At 39.4% G+C, this 17663-nt stretch overlaps 2 protein-coding genes across 10 annotated transcripts in view; both read left to right on the forward strand.

The window, feature by feature from the left end:
• stard13b (StAR related lipid transfer domain containing 13b) overlaps positions 1–13900 on the forward strand; it is a 52172-nt gene extending 38272 nt beyond the window's left edge. For 4 of the 8 annotated variants that reach the window (XM_026291750.1, XM_026291768.1, XM_026291759.1 and 1 more), the window contains 13 exons: positions 4817–4888; positions 6173–6254; positions 8141–8204; positions 8452–9812; positions 9936–10106; positions 10299–10458; positions 10681–10879; positions 10977–11190; positions 11609–11723; positions 11841–12062; positions 12301–12518; positions 12623–12799; positions 13017–13900. In XM_026291750.1, the coding sequence (XP_026147535.1) occupies positions 4817–4888; positions 6173–6254; positions 8141–8204; positions 8452–9812; positions 9936–10106; positions 10299–10458; positions 10681–10879; positions 10977–11190; positions 11609–11723; positions 11841–12062; positions 12301–12518; positions 12623–12799; positions 13017–13134 (3173 nt within the window). In that variant the 3' untranslated portion in view covers positions 13135–13900. The other 4 variants (XM_026291784.2, XM_026291776.1, XM_026291804.1 and 1 more) reach the window with 4 other exon arrangements.
• Positions 13901–16531: 2631 nt separating this feature from the next.
• nbeab (neurobeachin b) overlaps positions 16532–17663 on the forward strand; it is a 178540-nt gene continuing 177408 nt past the window's right edge. For both annotated transcript variants that reach the window (XM_026295919.2, XM_026295910.2), the window contains exon 1: positions 16532–17054. In XM_026295919.2, coding sequence (XP_026151704.1) covers positions 16791–17054 — 264 coding nt within the window. In that variant the 5' untranslated portion in view covers positions 16532–16790. The remainder of the gene's footprint in view (positions 17055–17663) is intronic.

Below are 17663 nucleotides of genomic sequence, written 5' to 3' on the forward strand. Positions count from 1 at the left end.
TGACTCAACAACTCAAACACAGGCTCTCTGTAATTACTTGTTCTGCAGAGCCAGCCAGCTCAGTGTCAATCACTGCATCAAGCATAAAGTCATATCCACAAAGACACTGAGTTGTTATTCACCTCTGTAGACAGATAAGCTCTTAAAACTATTTTCCTTTGTCTCGTCACTTTGCTGGTTTGTGGATGATGACAGTGTCTTAAGATGAAGACGTGTATAGATAGCGCTCAGTGGCACCTTGGGTTATGTTGCTGATTGTGGGATATTGTGCTGAAGATGTTGGAGCCTAAGGGAAACGTAGAGCTTTGTTAATTAAATCCTACTCTTGAAAACAGGAAGGCTGTATTCCCATGACATTAGGTGAATTACATGGGGCACCACAGTTTTAATCCATGCTGTGCATTCACAACATTTGCCTTAGAGGACCTGAACTCTGACAAATAGGGAACGGAGCTCTTGTGTCTTCTCTATCTACAGTGATTACTGAGCCTGTCTTGTGGCTTTCGTTCATTGTTATTTGTGCTTCCTGTTTGCTCCCCTGCAAAAACTCTGAGACAAGGAAATGTTAGGCTATTTTTGGTAGGAGACATCAGATGATGTGGTTTTTGGGCAGACTGGAAGAGGGGGCATTGTATTTCCCCCTGCTGTCTGTCTAGTCTTACTTTTACAGTAAATCTGAATGCTCACTGTGAGTGGGTGTCTGTATGCAATTAGCATCATAAAGGGGAAGTCAGGCCCCTCCTTCATGCCTCCCAGCATGACAACACCTTCTCTGCCATCTGGTCCAATACTGGATTTTTAATTAATTAATTCATTTTTTTTTTTTTTTTTTACAGTTTACTGTCTCACTGTCAGCTGGCTTGTTTTGCTGATTCATTCAGTCATTCCTGCAGCAATGCTGTGTGGAGAAGGTATAGCTAGACACATCTGTAAAGGTCTACGCTACACTTTGTTTCAGAGTGCTTTTAAAGTTCTGATATGTGCCCCGTGTATTTACTTTGAAATGTTTTGTTAAGGAGATAAAAGTAGATTGCCTACATCACTCTGTCTGTTCTTGCAGCCCTATACAGACTCCTGGCTCCAGTGGGTCACAAAAATAGTGTTTTACAAGAGGAAATGTCAGAAATGTCACAAATCGAGGCAGGCACAGTAGACACAGGCAAAAGTTGGAATTCCATTCATGCTACAGGAAATTATGAAAGGATATGATGCCTTTATGTAATCCTAGAGCAAACCAAAGTATTTTAAAGTGCGTCATAGTCCGATTTTTTTTTTAAATTAATAGATTGTCCTTATACATCATTTTTGTGATCAGATAGTTTTGAAATAACTTGTTCTTTGTTCTATGTTCATTCTTATGTTCTTCTGTGTTTCATGTGGCATGGAAACACTGTTTCTCATTCATAGAGTTCACCTCAGACGCAGAGGCTGAGACGGAGGTGAAGCAGACAAATATATCATTGTGATGATGTTAGCGCAGAGTCTTGTGAGCCTAGTGCCTCAGCATGATTCACTGCTGCTGATAACTGACAGTTTAGGTCATGGTTTTCCCCGAACTCGGCTCCCTGTGTTTTTTTCCACTTTGTGGACCTACTGGAACAATATCTGGACTCCACAAAACTACACTTTGATTTTATTTATTTTAATGGAACAACAACTGTGTTATTACCTCTCCAATACAGTTTTCGGAAGACTGAAAAAGCTGACTTCATGTCATTTAATGAAATCACTAAAAACAAAAATACATATCAGGAAATGAAAGTAAATTCTATCATTCTATCAAGGTTTGAGAAAAGGACCCTGAAACACAAGTAGCATCCCAGAATTTAGAGGCAATGCTTGTCTGTAGCTTCGATATTTGCCAGAAATGTGCTGAGCAGGATATAAAAGAGTTGTCATGGGCAGAGCTGGGTAGGAGGGTCAGGCACAAGGATCTGAAGGGGAAGGAGAGGGGGTGAACTTCAGGGAGCCTACGACAGAAAGGGTTGGGTTAAAAGAGAGATTTAGTGTTGATACATGCACATGGTTTCTGGGGGTAGATAGAAAGAGAGGGAAGAAAGAGAGTTGTGGATGTGATTTCAAACTGCAAGTTGTCTTCAAAGAGCAGGAATGCGGCTCAGCGTGGGAATGAAGATGCTCTAACATGTTAAAGTCTTGACGGATATATTAAACACTCTGGCTGTATGATGAAAATATCCCGTGAGTACTCAAGAACTTATTTCCAGAAATAAACTATGGTGTTAGTTGATTGATGGATTTTGGAGAGTAGACATATTAGGGTTTGTGATGCTGTTTTATTCACAATAAGCATGAATGAAAAGAATCTGTTATCTTTAGCTACAGCTGTGGTGTTGGCTGTAAGTATTTAGTGAAATATTATTAGCAGAGCTTATGTCTGCTCAGCCCAAGGACTATGCAAGTGCGCCCTATCTTTTCCTGCAGCACTTTCTTACACGTCATATCTGAGCCATGTATTACACAACCAGTATTCCCTACAGTGAGTGTTGCATGAAGAGAATTGTAAAGCAAGGAGTTGTCCTTGCCATCGATATTTTACTTGTACACAGCTTTTGACATTCTGGACCATTGTGCCAGGGTCTAACTGGATTTCATCTCTTTGTGGAACTGTAAGTTTATACTGTACACAGTTTTAAAGCTGTGGGTTGAGGAGAGCAAACACAATACACAACAAACACAAACGCTCTCGTTCTTTGGCACGATGCCCGCCCAGCCTTTTATCCACAAGAGATTTCCATAGAGAGAGGATGAGAGGACAGAATGTCTTGGTATCGTGTTACAGAATGCCAAACAGAGAGGAATTCCCAGCTCATGTTACTTGCTCCCAGTGGTCCAACCTGTGGCTGTGGGACACAAGAAGACCTATCACTACATGCTGGAGTTGAATAATACAGGTCTGATATTATATACCTCAGAGGGAAGCCTAGCTGAACAGAAAGCCTTTAGCTCCTGGTGACACAGGTGGGAACAGAGCAGAGAGGTTCCTAGCGGTGTACACATATTGACTTAACTGCTGGTTAAGGGGGCAAACAGTAGATGTTTTTGTCATCCAAGGACACAGGGAACTGTTAATATTTATTCAGTTGTTGGTCAGTTTGAAGACCAAAGTGACTTTTCATTGATTTCTCAGTGACACAGAAGCAAAGCAGCACAGGTGAGTCCTGGATCACCAGTTTTGGAAAGCAAGTGATAGCAGTATCTTCATTGCAAGGCCACATTCTCTGTAATTACACAGCATTGTGTGATGAATGACCGTGTTTCATGTTTCAGCCATAGTGTTACAAGAACAGATAGGGAGTGGAACTGAGACCTCGGATGTGTGGTGGGAGGTCTGTTTGTTAGTCATGGGTTGCTTATGTATAACAGCTTTAATATGACATTTTTTCTTATGATGTTTACATGCAGAATGACTCAGAGATTCATTACATTGTGGAAAACGGCCTGAGCAAAAGATGTATATATGAGAATAAGTGGCAAGGGACATTTATCATCTATGTGTTTTTTAAAGAAGGACTGGAAATGGTAAGAACATTTTCATTTCACAATTGAAAATCTCTGTTTTGTAATTCTTATGGTAAATTGTTCATATAATTTACTATATAGTCATCATGATTTATAATTTTCAATAATGCAACAGTAGAATGACTAATAATCAAATTTTTATTCACTAAATACATAAAAAAATTATGAATTACAATTTCCATTAAAAAGTATTTTGTCCAGCCAACAACAACTGTTATAATTGTAGAAGGCTAAAATATTCACATAACCAGAATGGGAATATAAGTCTGAGCCACATTTTAGGAATTTTTGCTTTAAAAATTACACAAAAGATTAGTCAGTAAAATAGTTTAATTTTCTCTCAGTCATTTGATTAATTAATTAATTGTTACAGCTATTTTATTATTATGGCCATAATAATGATGATGATTATTTGTATTAATTACTAGTATGTAGTGTATTTCCATTGTCTATTCTACCGTTTTTGCACTTGCTGCTGCAAGTGAATTTCAGATCAATAAAGTGTTATCTAATCTAATTTCACAAATTGTTCTTATCCTTTTTTTTTATCAAACAGGATAAAATATGTTATCTCTTCATGTTAAGCAGACTATGTACTGTGGCACCAATGTGTCGGACAGCCTGTCTCACTGAGGTGATAAATGGCACCCAGCTCTGTTAGCATTAATAGAAAGGTGCCAACTGCCTGTTTCCTCTCCTTGTCATCAGATCTCACTCTTTAGGTCAGCAAGACCAGTTTGTCCTTGCTTGGACTCTCTAAGAGCCATGGAAATCTCTGATAAAAACAATCTTGACCCAGTCTGCTGTCTTTGAGTTTTGTGGTTTTAAGATGTTTTACTTCTCTTTAAACATTTAGTTTAATACATGATAGTAGCTCTGACTATGCGCTGTGTAGTGGTGCTGCCTTTTCATCTATTTTACCTTTTTGGAACGTCTTTGTTTTGTTGTTATATCTGTCACCTTTAAACTAAAAACAGACAACTGGTGGTTGTCTAAGGTCTCTTGTTGCGTCACGTGGTGAGTTGGGATACCTGCAGCCAGACTGATCATCATCACCAGATGTATGCTACCTCCGAATAATCAGACTAGGTTTCAGTTTCTGAGCGCAGGTCATTCCACTGCCAAGTCTATTGTGTCTGCAATATTCCAGGTGCTGCGGGGCCGTTACTGCCTTGGCTAATGCTTTAAGTGTTTTTGTGAAACTGAAAATGACTTAATGTTGTTGAGTTTCACTTTTTATCTCTGTTCTTAAAGCACACACTTTCTTGTGTTTTAGAAATTGAAGCGAAAGAGGCGTGTGACTGGCTGCGGGCAGCAGGATTTCCCCAGTATGCTCAGCTCTTTGAAGGTAATAAAAGCACTCATTACACTCTCACATACATTCATCACAAAGGAGAGAAATGTTGTTTGTTTCAAAGACAGAGATTAATGAAGTAGCACACCAATAAAAGGTTGTGTAATTAACCAAAAACAGAATTTTTTATGATTTCATATCTGCTGTGAAACAAAATATTATAGCTTATTATAGCTTGAATATGAGCTTTTCAAGATGATGAGTGAATAATGGTCCTCAGTGTTATCTGGTCAGTCACACAGTCCCTGCACTGTACATAAAACCATGCATTCATTAACTGCATAGTGATCCCCATTTACACAACTGCCCTCAGGAAACCTCAGAGTTTGGGCTTCAGTCAGATCCCCAGGCACCACAAAACAAGCAGAACAGCTGCAACTTTTAAAGTGTAATCTGTTCCAAACTACATAGCACATAAACATATCTTCTGTGCTTAACTACTGAAGTCATGGGGAGAAATTAGTTTAATCTGAGCTTAAAGTTGCTCTTGTCCAAGCTGAAAACTTTTGTTTTTAGCTCTGCATATGACAACTGAAAGTGTTTTATCTGCACTCATTCTTCTCTTCTAATTTAATTCTAGGTAAATTTCTTATTCTATTTAAAATCTATATTTTATTTTAATTCTTGCCTATGTACTTTGAACTTGTCTTATTTCTGTAAAGTACTTTAAATTACTCTGTGTCTGAATTGTGCTATACAAATAAACTCTGCTCCCTCAGATCTTTGTGTGGAGACCAGAGTTTTGCTGTGCTTTGGTACAACATGTTTTCATTGACAGTTTGTACATTGTTGTTAAAACAGCTCTACTGCAAAGAAGTTAACATGAGCTTCACTCTCAATGCTATTACAAATTATGTTAACGACAAAAACTGTTATTAGCATAAATTTCAAATCCTTAGAGTATATCTGAATTCATCTCAGTTTAAAGAACAGGCTGACCCTTGTTAATGTGTGAGTCCTCGCTGCTGCTTCTGCTTTTCATTAAATTTAATAACTTCACATTGATGTGGTGGAATGTTTGATTCAGAGGGTCTGGAATCAGTTGCTGAAGTTATGTAAAAAAGACGCTCATACCCAGTGCAAAATCTAATGTCTCCACAAGCCTGAACACTGTTATTTGGAGTTTTTTATTTTGTCATTAGCATCACATACAAAATAGGTCTGATGTACAAGTCCATGTACTTCTGGATCTGGATTCTTTTCCAACACACCATTAACTACTAAAACATCCCATTTCAATACTTCCAATTTCTTTAATTTTTGTCCCTTTTTCTTCAGATTCTCAGTTCCCCATTGACATCACTCCTGTGAAAAGAGATCATGACTTTCTGGATAAAGATCTAGTGGAACCTCTGTGCAGGTAATCACATGTTTGGTTGCAACTGAAAAGATATTGCCTCATCGATGAGCCACCTAGGGTAATGTCATAAATCATTTTCCTTGCCTTAAGGATGTGGAACTATGTGAGCATCCCTAATGTGAAAGCACACCTTATCATATTAGGATAATGCTATTTTTTTCTTTTCTTGGGAACCTTGTTTTCTTAATAAATCATAAAGGAAAAATTTCCCAAACACTACTGTTACATTTAGTAAATGCATTCCATACAGCCAATCTTAGACTGACTAATTCATTTAATAAACACTTTAACTGCAAGAAGACTGGTGCAAATCTTATTCTCTTCAGGATTTTCAATTATGTTCTGAGATAATTGCTGAAGAAGTATTAGATGTGTGTGTTTTTGCCTAATTTGCTGTAGAGTTTAAAGACTATGCAATTATACTAAGCCCCCAACTGGTGGCTCTACATCGTTCCCTTGTAGGGCAAGATGGCTCATGTACTTTTTCAAGCAAGATGAAAACAGCACTTCAGTTACCACAGTAACTATGGCAACCATTCCAAGAGGGAAGCAGGAGGAGCATGAGGGTTGCCTCACACAGCTCAATATACTGTGACTCTAAACAACCCTAAAGCAACTCATCTAAATTCCAAACTGGCCACGGGATAAATAGAAGACAATTGGAAACAGTTCCACCTCCAAAGTGATTTTGTCCATGACTTCCCAGCATCTCCATGGTAACATAAGGATTGCTTTGTTGTCAGTTACGTCATAACAATCTTGTGTGCAAAAGTAAATACCACCCAACAGACTGTGGGTGTCTGAAACTGATAGATATTTCATGAATGCGAGTGTTCTCTCTGATCCCTGTCTAAGCAGCCTCTTATTTTAGCAACCACATCTAAAGTTCTTTAAGCCTGTGGAATAAAGGGACCCCAGAATAGAAATCCTCTCTTCAGTTGGGTCCCACTATCTACAGTAACAATCATGGGAACATCTTGTTTGGCTAACCCCTATCATCTACAGCACTGGAGGATGTGTCTAGCTTCTGTCTAAGGGCATTTACTGTCACAAAACAATACAGTCAATCTCTAAACAAGACTGTCAGTAATATCTGGAGGTGCTAAATCTTGTGATTATCTTACCGCAAATGTACAAATGGGTTTCTTTTTGTGTAAAGTCGGGGCACAGTGGACTGGAGTGTATTTTGTTTTGCTGGCATCTGTGCTATTCTTGGTACAGTGCATGTACAATGTTTAGTGCTGTTATTTTATATATCCCAGGTTGCACACCCATAAAGCCTCTAATCACTAAGCACATGCTTCAAGGCATAGACAGTGTTTATTACCAATATTGAAAATGTTCCATTGCTTCCTTGAGAGTTGTTTTATAAAACTGAGTTCAGGAAATGTGCATTAGAATTCAAAAGCAAATCTTTTGGTGCTACTGAGCACAGGAGCATCCATGCTTGCATAACGACTGTTGGACACAGTTCAAGTCAGCTTTTAAAATCATGTGTACACAATTACCATGCCAATTGCAAAATGGCGTCAAAGAGAGAACAAATTGGAGAGTTTAATCTAAAAATGACTATACAGAACAAATTAGGCCAAGGATGTAGCAAAATGCTTGGTTGACTTTAAATTCACCTTAAACTATTCTAGTATCTACACACCACCGCTCAGGCCACAACCAATTACAATCGACCCTGAGAGGAGGAGAACATAGCAACCGACAATTACCAGTGTTCATTCAATTCAATCTGAATTTCCTTCTGCATCTGGTTGTGCATCCAGAACAGAAGAAGATCAGGTTAACGCTTAAAGAGCAAACCGAATAGGATTTATTTCAGGAGTGCTCATTTTTCCTGTTTGATCATAGCAGTTTTCAACCTCTGTGAATTTCAGGAGACTCAACACCTTGAACAAATGTGCCTCTATGAAACTTGAAGTAAACCTTCCGAAGAAGAAAGTAAGTGTTGAATTATTAGATTTCCAGCCTATCATCAAGGTCCTTGTGTCTTAAGTTGAAAAAAATACGCACACTAACTAAACACTAACCTAAAAGTTCAAAAATAGTTTTAAAATAGGTTCAATGCTTTCCCTCTGTTTAGACTAGACCATTTTGCAATATAACAATAACATAGTTTTATTTGAAATTTGTTAAAGAAATAATCATTCAGTTTTCCTTATATTATACATATTCTGTCTTTCCCCAGAGTGAAGACTCTGATGAAGAAGACCTGTTTGCTCTCAGTGACAAATGGACTTTTGAGAGGAGCAGCAAGCGTTGGTCCAGGTTACAGAACACTGACTCTCTGCAGGTAAACCACAGAAAGAGGCAGCCCTCCAGGGATGGCGTGCCTCTGAGAACCACCACCAGCAGTGAGAGTGTTCTGACAGACCTGAGTGAGCCAGAGGTCTCATCTTTGCACAGTGAGAGCAGTGGGGGTAGTGGTCATAGGGGCCTCAGCACAGAGGACTCTGACTGCTCCAACCGCACCTGCTCAGATTTTGCAGCAATGCCTGACTCTACATCTCTCACAATGCCTCATATCCCCAAGGAAATTGGTCACTATGCCTCACTACCTGATAAGAACAGCAAAACAAGCTGCACCCGTGCCAAAGACTTCCTTAAGCGGATGGAGACACTGCACTCCGGAACTCTGGGACGGGGTCATAAAATGTTGGTTATTGGCTCTCCAGTGCTCCAGCAGGAGGGACAGGCTTTAAAGACACTGCACTGTGTTGAGATCATAAATGGAAATGGTGGGACAACAGAACCACTGTCCAATAAAGTTCTGCTGTCCCATTCCAGTAGCGAGGGTAGCAGCCATTCTAGTGGCAGCGCTACCAGCACACCCAGCCTGAAAGAGCGTAAGCCTCATCGGGCTGACTACAAGCGCAGTGGCATGTATTTGGAGGACATAGACATCTTCTCAGATAGTCAAGTGAATAAAGTTGCAGAACAAAATCGCAAAAATGAATACTGCTCCTATGAAGACTTGGTGGTCCACATTCCCAAAGACCACAAGCCAGGAACCTTCCCTAAAGCATTGTCCATAGAGAGCCTTTCCCCAGCTAGTGGTGTCTCTATTAATTGGCACACTGGCAGCATGCACCTGGACTCCTCAGTAATTTCACACAGAAAGGAATCCAGGCCTGTTACCCAGTGCTGTTCCAGAGGTAGCCGCATCAGTGTGTATGATAATGTTCCTGGCTCACATCTGTATGCGAGTACTGGAGACCTAATGGACCTGGAGAAAGAGGATCTGTTTCCCCACCTGGATGACATCTTGATGCATGTCAGTGGTCTACAGCAGATAGTGGATCATTGGTCAAAGAATGTGTTGCCTGGAGGAGACGGGATAGTGCAGGTCGACAGTGATAGGGAAGATACAGTAGGCCTTCAGTCCTCAAGTCAAATCACACTGGACTTTGAGAGAAATTCTGTCACAGGAAGCCAAATAACACCCAGTGAGGAGGACAGGGACAGACTGTCACTTACTGAGAAAGAATCTACCAAGCTCAGGGAAAGAAGGGACTCAGGAGTAGGTGCTTCACTCACAAGACCCAATCGGTAAGACTTGTGAAAATGTATTCAAAATATTAAAATATTTTAAATTACACTCATTGAAGTTTTGTATAAACAAACCAAAAAAAAAAAAAAAGCTTCTCTTTTTTTGCTGTTTCATGGCATTAGAGTACGATGGCCCAGCTTCCAAATATCTAATCGCTTAAGTCATTCAGTGGCATCGCTGCAGATTACCAACCAGTCAGCAGGCCAACTAAGTGTGTTGCAGAAGTTTTCTTTGCTGCGCCTTACTGCAATCATGGAGAAGTACTCCATGTCCAGCAAGCATGGCTGGACTTGGTAAGCCTTATTTAACCTTCTACAATCCACTTGAGATTCATGATTGTTTGCATCTTTTGCTTATATTATGATATTAGTTCTTGTAATGTGTGTGTTTGTCTATTATGATATGATTAGGTCTTAATGAAGTATTGTGGCCAGATTGCCTTTTGACTTACAAGTTGTCAATGCTTGTATACTTGTCTCTCCTAGGTCTGTGCCAAAGTTCATGAAAAGAATGAAGGTACCAGACTATAAGGATAAGAACGTGTTCGGTGTGCCTCTCATAGTGCACGTGCAGCGTTCTGGACAACCTCTGCCCCTCGGCCTGCAGCAAGCCCTGCGCTACCTTAGGAGTCAGTGTCTTGACCAGGTCAGCCACAGTATACATGCTGTGACGTTGTATGGATTTGCTTAGTCACATGTGATGTAACAAATGTTTGAGTTTATCTAATGTGTATTCATGTAATGTCGTGTAACATAGTAGTAACATACAAGATACGATAAGGATACAGTCAGCTGAAGTGCTCTACAGTGTGATTACATTTTGCTGTCAGTTGTCAGGCTAACATTAACATGCTGGTTTTTCTTCTAGGTGGGTCTCTTTCGTAAATCAGGGGTGAAGTCTCGAATTCAAGCTCTCAGGCAAATGAATGAGAACTCTCCAGACGATGTGAACTATGAGGATCAATCTGCCTATGATGTGGCGGACATGGTGAAGCAATTCTTCAGGGATTTACCTGAGCCTCTGCTGACCAGCAAGCTGGGGGAGACTTTCCTCCATATCTACCAATGTAAGGACGTAAATCTGGCTCTGCAAGGATATAATTTGAATAAGTAATAAATTACTGTTTGTACCACCAATCAATTTTAATTCTCTGATATATGCAGATGTGCCAAAGGACCTAAGGTTACAAGCTGTGCAGGCAGCCATTATGTTGATGTCAGATGAAAACCGAGAGGTGCTGCAGACACTGCTCTGCTTTCTAAGTGATGTCACTTCCTCTGTGGAGGAGAACCAGATGACACCCATGAACTTAGCTGTATGCCTGGCCCCATCCCTCTTCCATCTCAATATTCTAAAGAAAGACAATCTCTCACCAAGGTACATTTTTCTCATGTTTTCTAGTGTTAGAATTGAGTCAGCTGCATTACTTGCTTGTCTGTGCCTAAAACATAAACAAGATATGCATGCAGTCTATTAACTACTGCATGATGTTCTTCACCTATGACTCCATAAAATGGGTTACAGGGTTTACTCTGCTCTCAGCGGTACAGTAGATTATTATCTCTCTGGGCTAGTTTTAAAAGGACATGAGGCTGTTTTTAAAGCTCAGTATTTTATGAGAACATGCTGTGTACAAACATAGCAAAGCTCTCTAATTTACCATGTTGCAATTGTTGCTAAAGTGATCAAAAGGGATTTCCTGTAGAGTGGAGGACGGGTTTATAAATGTTTCAATGGGATGTTGACCTGAGGGACTCTGTTGGCCTAATAAGATTTCTGTCTCCATAATCCCCAGGGCCATGCAAAAGAAGTATACCACTGGCAGACCTGACCAGAAGGATCTGAATGAAAACCTTGCAGCAACACAGGGTCTTGCTCGTATGATCATAGAGTGCAACCGTCTCTTTGAGGTACAGCAACCTGTAGTTGACATAATGCAAGACTTTCAAGCTTGAATGCAATATCCACAGGCCTTCTTGTGTTTATTTTACTGTGAGACTTATCTCATGTTGTTGTACACCCATTAGATCCCTCATGAGATGATTACTCAGTCACGTAATTCATACGTGGAAGCTGACTTGCATGCGCCAACAATTGATGAGCTGTGCAAGCAGCTGGAAGATGATGATGGAACATACCAAACACATATGGAGCTGAGACTTCAGAACCTGCTTAAAGAGGCCCGGGAAAAGTCCAAATACTGGGTGTCATGTAGCAGTTCTGATAACACAGAGCTCTACTATAAGAAGGTTGGTCATCTTTCATTGATTGTATGTTAATTTATTGTTGTTTCTCATGTAAGTACATCAAAATTATCGCAGTGTCACTTACAAAATCCAAATGATGTAGGTTACAGCAGTGAATCAGTAATGCAGATAAGAAAATTAAGCACTTGAGTTCAGCCATGCTCTTTTACACCTAAAGCATGGATCTTGATTTCAGATCTGTAAGTTAACATGATGGTTTGTGTCTTTGTGCTTCATCCAGGTGGGAGATGGGAACCCTCTAAGACGGTGGAGAGTGTCTGTGGAGGTGGAAGCTCCACCATCTGTAGTTTTGAACCGCGTGCTGCGAGAGCGCCACTTGTGGGATGTGGACCTGCTGCAGTGGAAAGTGTGTGAAACACTGGACAAGCAGACTGAGGTGTTTCAGTATGTCCTCAGTCACATGCCCCCTCATCCCAGCAGGAACTTTGTAGTACTCAGGTGGGTGGTGATTAGAAAGAGAACACAACAAAGGTTCATCCTTTGTTTGGTAGCAATTTAATTTTTTTTAGAGTACATACTAAATCTCTTTGTCTTTATTCAAGGTCATGGAGGACAGATTTGCCGAAAGGTGCATGTTCCCTGGTTTGTGTGTCCATAGAGCATGAGGATTGTCCTTCTGTTGGAGGGGTACGAGCTATTGTCCTGGAATCCAACTACCTGCTTGAGCCCTGTGGCTCTGGAAAGTCCAGACTAACTCACATCTGCAGATTGGACTTAAAGTAAGACCTACATGAGTCCTGTTGCAAGATTTTCTCATGAACTCTTGCTTAAAAATGTGTTTTTTCTGAGAGAATACATCAGTACATTTTTACATACTCTTATAATTGCAGCTATATTATTATAATAATAATAATCATTATTATTATATTAAATTAATAATTACATTAATTTTAAGTTCATTGTATATATATTATGATTATACTGTTTTGATTTCAGAGGTAGGACTCCAGATTGGTACAACAAAGCCTTTGGTCACCTTTGTGCAGCGGAAGCTGCCCGGATCCGTAACTCCTTTCATCCACTCGTCACAGATGGCCCAGAGACCAAAATCTGACTTTGCCAGTTGTCTGTTCAGTCTTGAGATCAAGATTTGCCCTTTGAGTAATTGCTAAAAGGCAGACACAAAATATATACACAACCCCAGAGATAAAGCACAATTCATTCAGTTTTTTCCAGAGTACAAATATTCTGAAAATAATTTTGAGCTCCTCTGTACTTGCACATTTACACAAGAGGACATCTTATAGGTGCTGATCATAATTACTTAATGGGAAATGAATAAGCCTGCCAATGTTCTTAGCATTATAATTTTATTTACTATGATGATGCAAAATGTGTATTTTATAATAATTATTAACTTTAATAATATTATTATATTACTTTGCTATAATCTACAATGTCTAGGACATTTAAGCTCTTAAATGCTTCTGGGAAGCTTGTTAATCATTTCAGATTTAAAGCTATAATTATTTTGATGGACACTCAAGTGTCTGTATATATGTATGTAAATTTGCAATACATGTAAACAAGATGTATATATTGTATATATGTGAAGGGACAAATAGTACATATGTTAATTGCCTATATATTGATTCTTTCATTGTGTCCACCTTTCTGTAATACACATGGTACAAAATTGTAAGCTGGTTTTACTTTGCTTCAGTGTTGCCATTTTTAATGAGTTTAATTTTATTATTACCATTGACCTCCTGTGGCTGTGAAGCAAATGACTAAAGGTTTGACTTGATCATACCTGCTTTAGGGTACTGCATTGTGCAGTCCAAGAGACATAATTCTTTTTAATAAAAATATAAAGATTATGCATTTTTGTGCAATTATTCTTAATTTTGCCACATCAGAGAAACAAGCTATTTTAACTTATTAAGTAATAGTCATTTATTGATCTGTAAAGGAGTCTAAATGCCTGTTATGGACAATTAATATTAAACTGAGATGAGAGGGACCTCTACTGGTTATTTGAAAGAAACACAAGACTGAAGGTCTTGCACCTAGGAAGAGAGACTTGAATGGACATCATTTTACCTTCAACTCATTTTTAATATAAATATAGTATTCTAAATCAAATGGAAGTTGTAATTGATTTTTTTCAACAAAAATTGTATCATGGTTATGTATAGAACATACATTTTTGTCCACTAGATGTCTCTTTGTGATCAGCAGAATATTCATCATGCTGTAACCAATTAATATTTAGCTCATGACAATATTATTGAAAAAAGTAACCTGTCTTCAGGATATTTTTAATTAATTTCAATGAATAGTAAGGGTGAGAAGATAGATACCCCATTCTATGATGTCTAATGGGGGAAATGTGCATTTTAGTGGCAATGGAGCAAATATAGTAACTAAGTCTTAAAATATGGCACGTTAGCTCTGAACCAGTGCCACAATAGTTCTAAACTAATTATGTGAAGTGTTAAAATATATTTTGAGTGATGGTCTGAGAAATTCAATCTGGGATCTAATCAACGCTATGATTAAATTAGAGGTTTGGGCAGCTCAGCCATGATGAAAGTGTGTAAAGGGACCATTCACCAAAACCATAATAGAACATAGAGATAAACTGTGTCAGACCTCATCAAGACAATCATCACAAAAACAAAAACAAAAAAAAAAAAACTGGCTGCAGGTCATTCAGTTTGGATCTGCTCTTGTGATTTAGCTCCATATATGCGTATGTGTGTGCGTATGAAGGTAACATAGCATTCAAGTTATAAGATACAACATTGGACCACAGCAATATCAAAAACAAGTGTCACAAATGATATTTAATTTATGAATATGTGAAGAAGATAAATCATAAATGATCAATTGATCTATACTGCATTATTGCATATTAAATAAAGCCTTAAAATTGGACAGTATAGGCTACATGATAGGTACCACTGTATAAAGGATGACAACATTTCTGACTCTTCTGAAGCCATGCTGACACGGATCAGCTTAATGAGGTCATGAAATGCAGGCTCAGCTTCCAACTGTCAGTCAGGACGATGGACAGGATTGTTGCCAAGCTGTCAGCATCAGGCTTTTATATAACCACTGGAAGCTGGTGGCTTTAGAAAAAAAGTTTCTCTGCCTACATAAATTTAACAGTATATTCTCAACTTTGCCATTGTATCTTTTTGCCGTAATATAAAATATTTAAAACCAGCCACATACAAGATATTAGAGAAGTCACCTGACTTGATAGTTTCATAAAACATTTAAGACAAAAGGGAGTGATAATATGTTCTACGATATTTCTACTACTTCTATTACATCTACTATACAATGCTTTTGCATTTTGTTCATTAAAAAAGAAAATACAAGAAAAAGAAATGCTCAATTTGAAAATAACTTTTTTTCAGGTTCAGAGATTAAAATAAATATATTAAATTAATCTGCAGTAAAGTCCCTTAATTAAGTAATAAACTTTAAGAGACCCACCATTACAACTATAGGTTTAAATAGCTAATAGCCACAGACAAAAAAATGTACATGGCCATTAAATTCTCGTCTCATTCTAGTCTTTGTCTAGGTGACTGGTTCAAAAAGACAAAAATGGTATTAGGTCTTTCTAGGCTGTTCTAAGCTTATAAACCTGGAGGGATAATGGTGTTTTTTTTCTATGTAAGAGTCAGAACCAAATAGCCTATAGATAAAAGTGTAAATGCAGGACAGAAAAAAATATATAGACCTTATAGCGCTGTGAACCCCTTATTGGACTCTTCTGACTCCCTCCCCTTTCAAATCTACAGGGAGACATGGGATCAATAACAGGTGCAACTAATTTTATTTTTACCAGCTTGGAAACCCAACAGAGCAATCACTGTTATTAGGTACACCTGTGCTTTTTATGTAAAGAGGAACTATAGTAAACTTGGAATATTTATTTTATAGTTTTTTATAGATATTCTAATGATTACGGCGTTTAGCTCACTGTAGTTTAGGCCCTACTGAACCAGTGTTTATCTTTAGGCTATTTTACCTTTCTTCTACCTTTGTTGGCCTTTATTGCAGCAACACTGATAATCTTAGATTTTACCGGATTAAAGAAAAAAACTAAACTGTATATTGCTTGGCTTATTATCATTATCATTATTATTAATATTATTATTTTAGCTCGGCACTAAATCAGGTAACTTCATCTCAACAAGGTCAGTTCTTGAATCCTGAAGCGTAATCCTGACCTGTAAAATCTTTACCAACATGCAAACTTCATAAAACGAGTGTGATACTATTGTTATTGTTATTATTATATTTATTTTATAAGCTGAACGAGGCGCTGCTGTGACTTGCCAGGTGGACAGGACGGGGGAGCGACCTGCTTGCGGTCAGCGCAGGCGTGGTGAGTGGGTCCGCAGGCAGGGGGCGGCAACATGGCGGTGACAGCGGCTCAGACACGGAGACGCGTATCCAGGCGAGCGGCTCACTCTCCAACGCAGAGCACTGTGCACACAGCGCAGGTCAGTCAGCTCAGTTAGCTCAGTTAGACCGGCTGCCACCGACAACACACCGGTCTCACTCAAAGGAACTCTTCAGAGTGGATTATACTGGCGGAGATTTGTTTGTGGGTTGTTTTTGTTTGTCGGAGCTTCGCGAGTCTTCTTGTCTTTTATTTGTTATTGATGCCCCGTAGCAGTGAGTAAAAACATTGCACGGAGAAAGCGTACAACTAGCCTCTGAAGCCTCCCGGGTTGGGTGGAAATGACGAGCGAGAGACCGGTGACAATGCCGGGCTCGGTGTCACTCTCGGACCGACAACCTCCTCCAGGTCACGGGCAACACGCGGCTGCAGTCTCCGCTGAGACACGGATGATGTCCGGCTCGGGTTCAGTGGTCCTCCCGGCTGGGATTATCAATCCATCGGTTCCAATCCGGAATATCAAGATGAAATTTGCTGTTCTCATCGGACTGATCCAGGTCGGAGAGGTTAGCAACAGGGATATTGTTGAAACGGTGCTGAATTTGGTAGGTAAAGCTTTTCCCCCTACGGTTCTGTGGCTGGACCTTATTGTCTAATCCCAAATCCAGAATACTGTCACTAGTGGTGACAACAGAGTGCAGTTTTGACATATAACATAATAATCACTTACATCCAGACTGTGTGAATATTAATAAACTGTTACTGATTAAATGGCCATAAACAAAGTCATGCACACACATTAGGTGGGCTGAGGATTATGGGTCTAGGCCTAGTATTTCAAAGCCAGTTCTGAAGTTCCTAACTTCACTGAGTTTGTAGGTAAATGGAGCAGGTTTGTGTGGATGATGTCAGTGAAGGTAAAGTGCAAAGGCCATCCCTGCTGGGATTAAAGCAGAACGTGCGGACTTCATAGCATGCAGAGTAAAGTAGTGATGTGTGTGTGTGGTGTGTGGTGTGTGGTGTGTGGTGGGGGGGGGGGGGGGATGCTTCAGGAGACCCACAGCCAGGCACTCTGGCTGTTAGGAGCCCAGACTTACTAGCAGAGTGTTTAAAAGGACTGTTCATTGTTTGGTGATAATTTGCTCAGTGCAGCTCCTCAGCAGCAGCAGCAGCAGCACACCTGCTCCAGAATAAAGCGCAAGTCCTTGTGGGAG

This window comes from Mastacembelus armatus, chromosome 13 (assembly GCF_900324485.2).
Source record: "Mastacembelus armatus chromosome 13, fMasArm1.2, whole genome shotgun sequence".
NCBI lineage: Eukaryota > Metazoa > Chordata > Actinopteri > Synbranchiformes > Mastacembelidae > Mastacembelus > Mastacembelus armatus.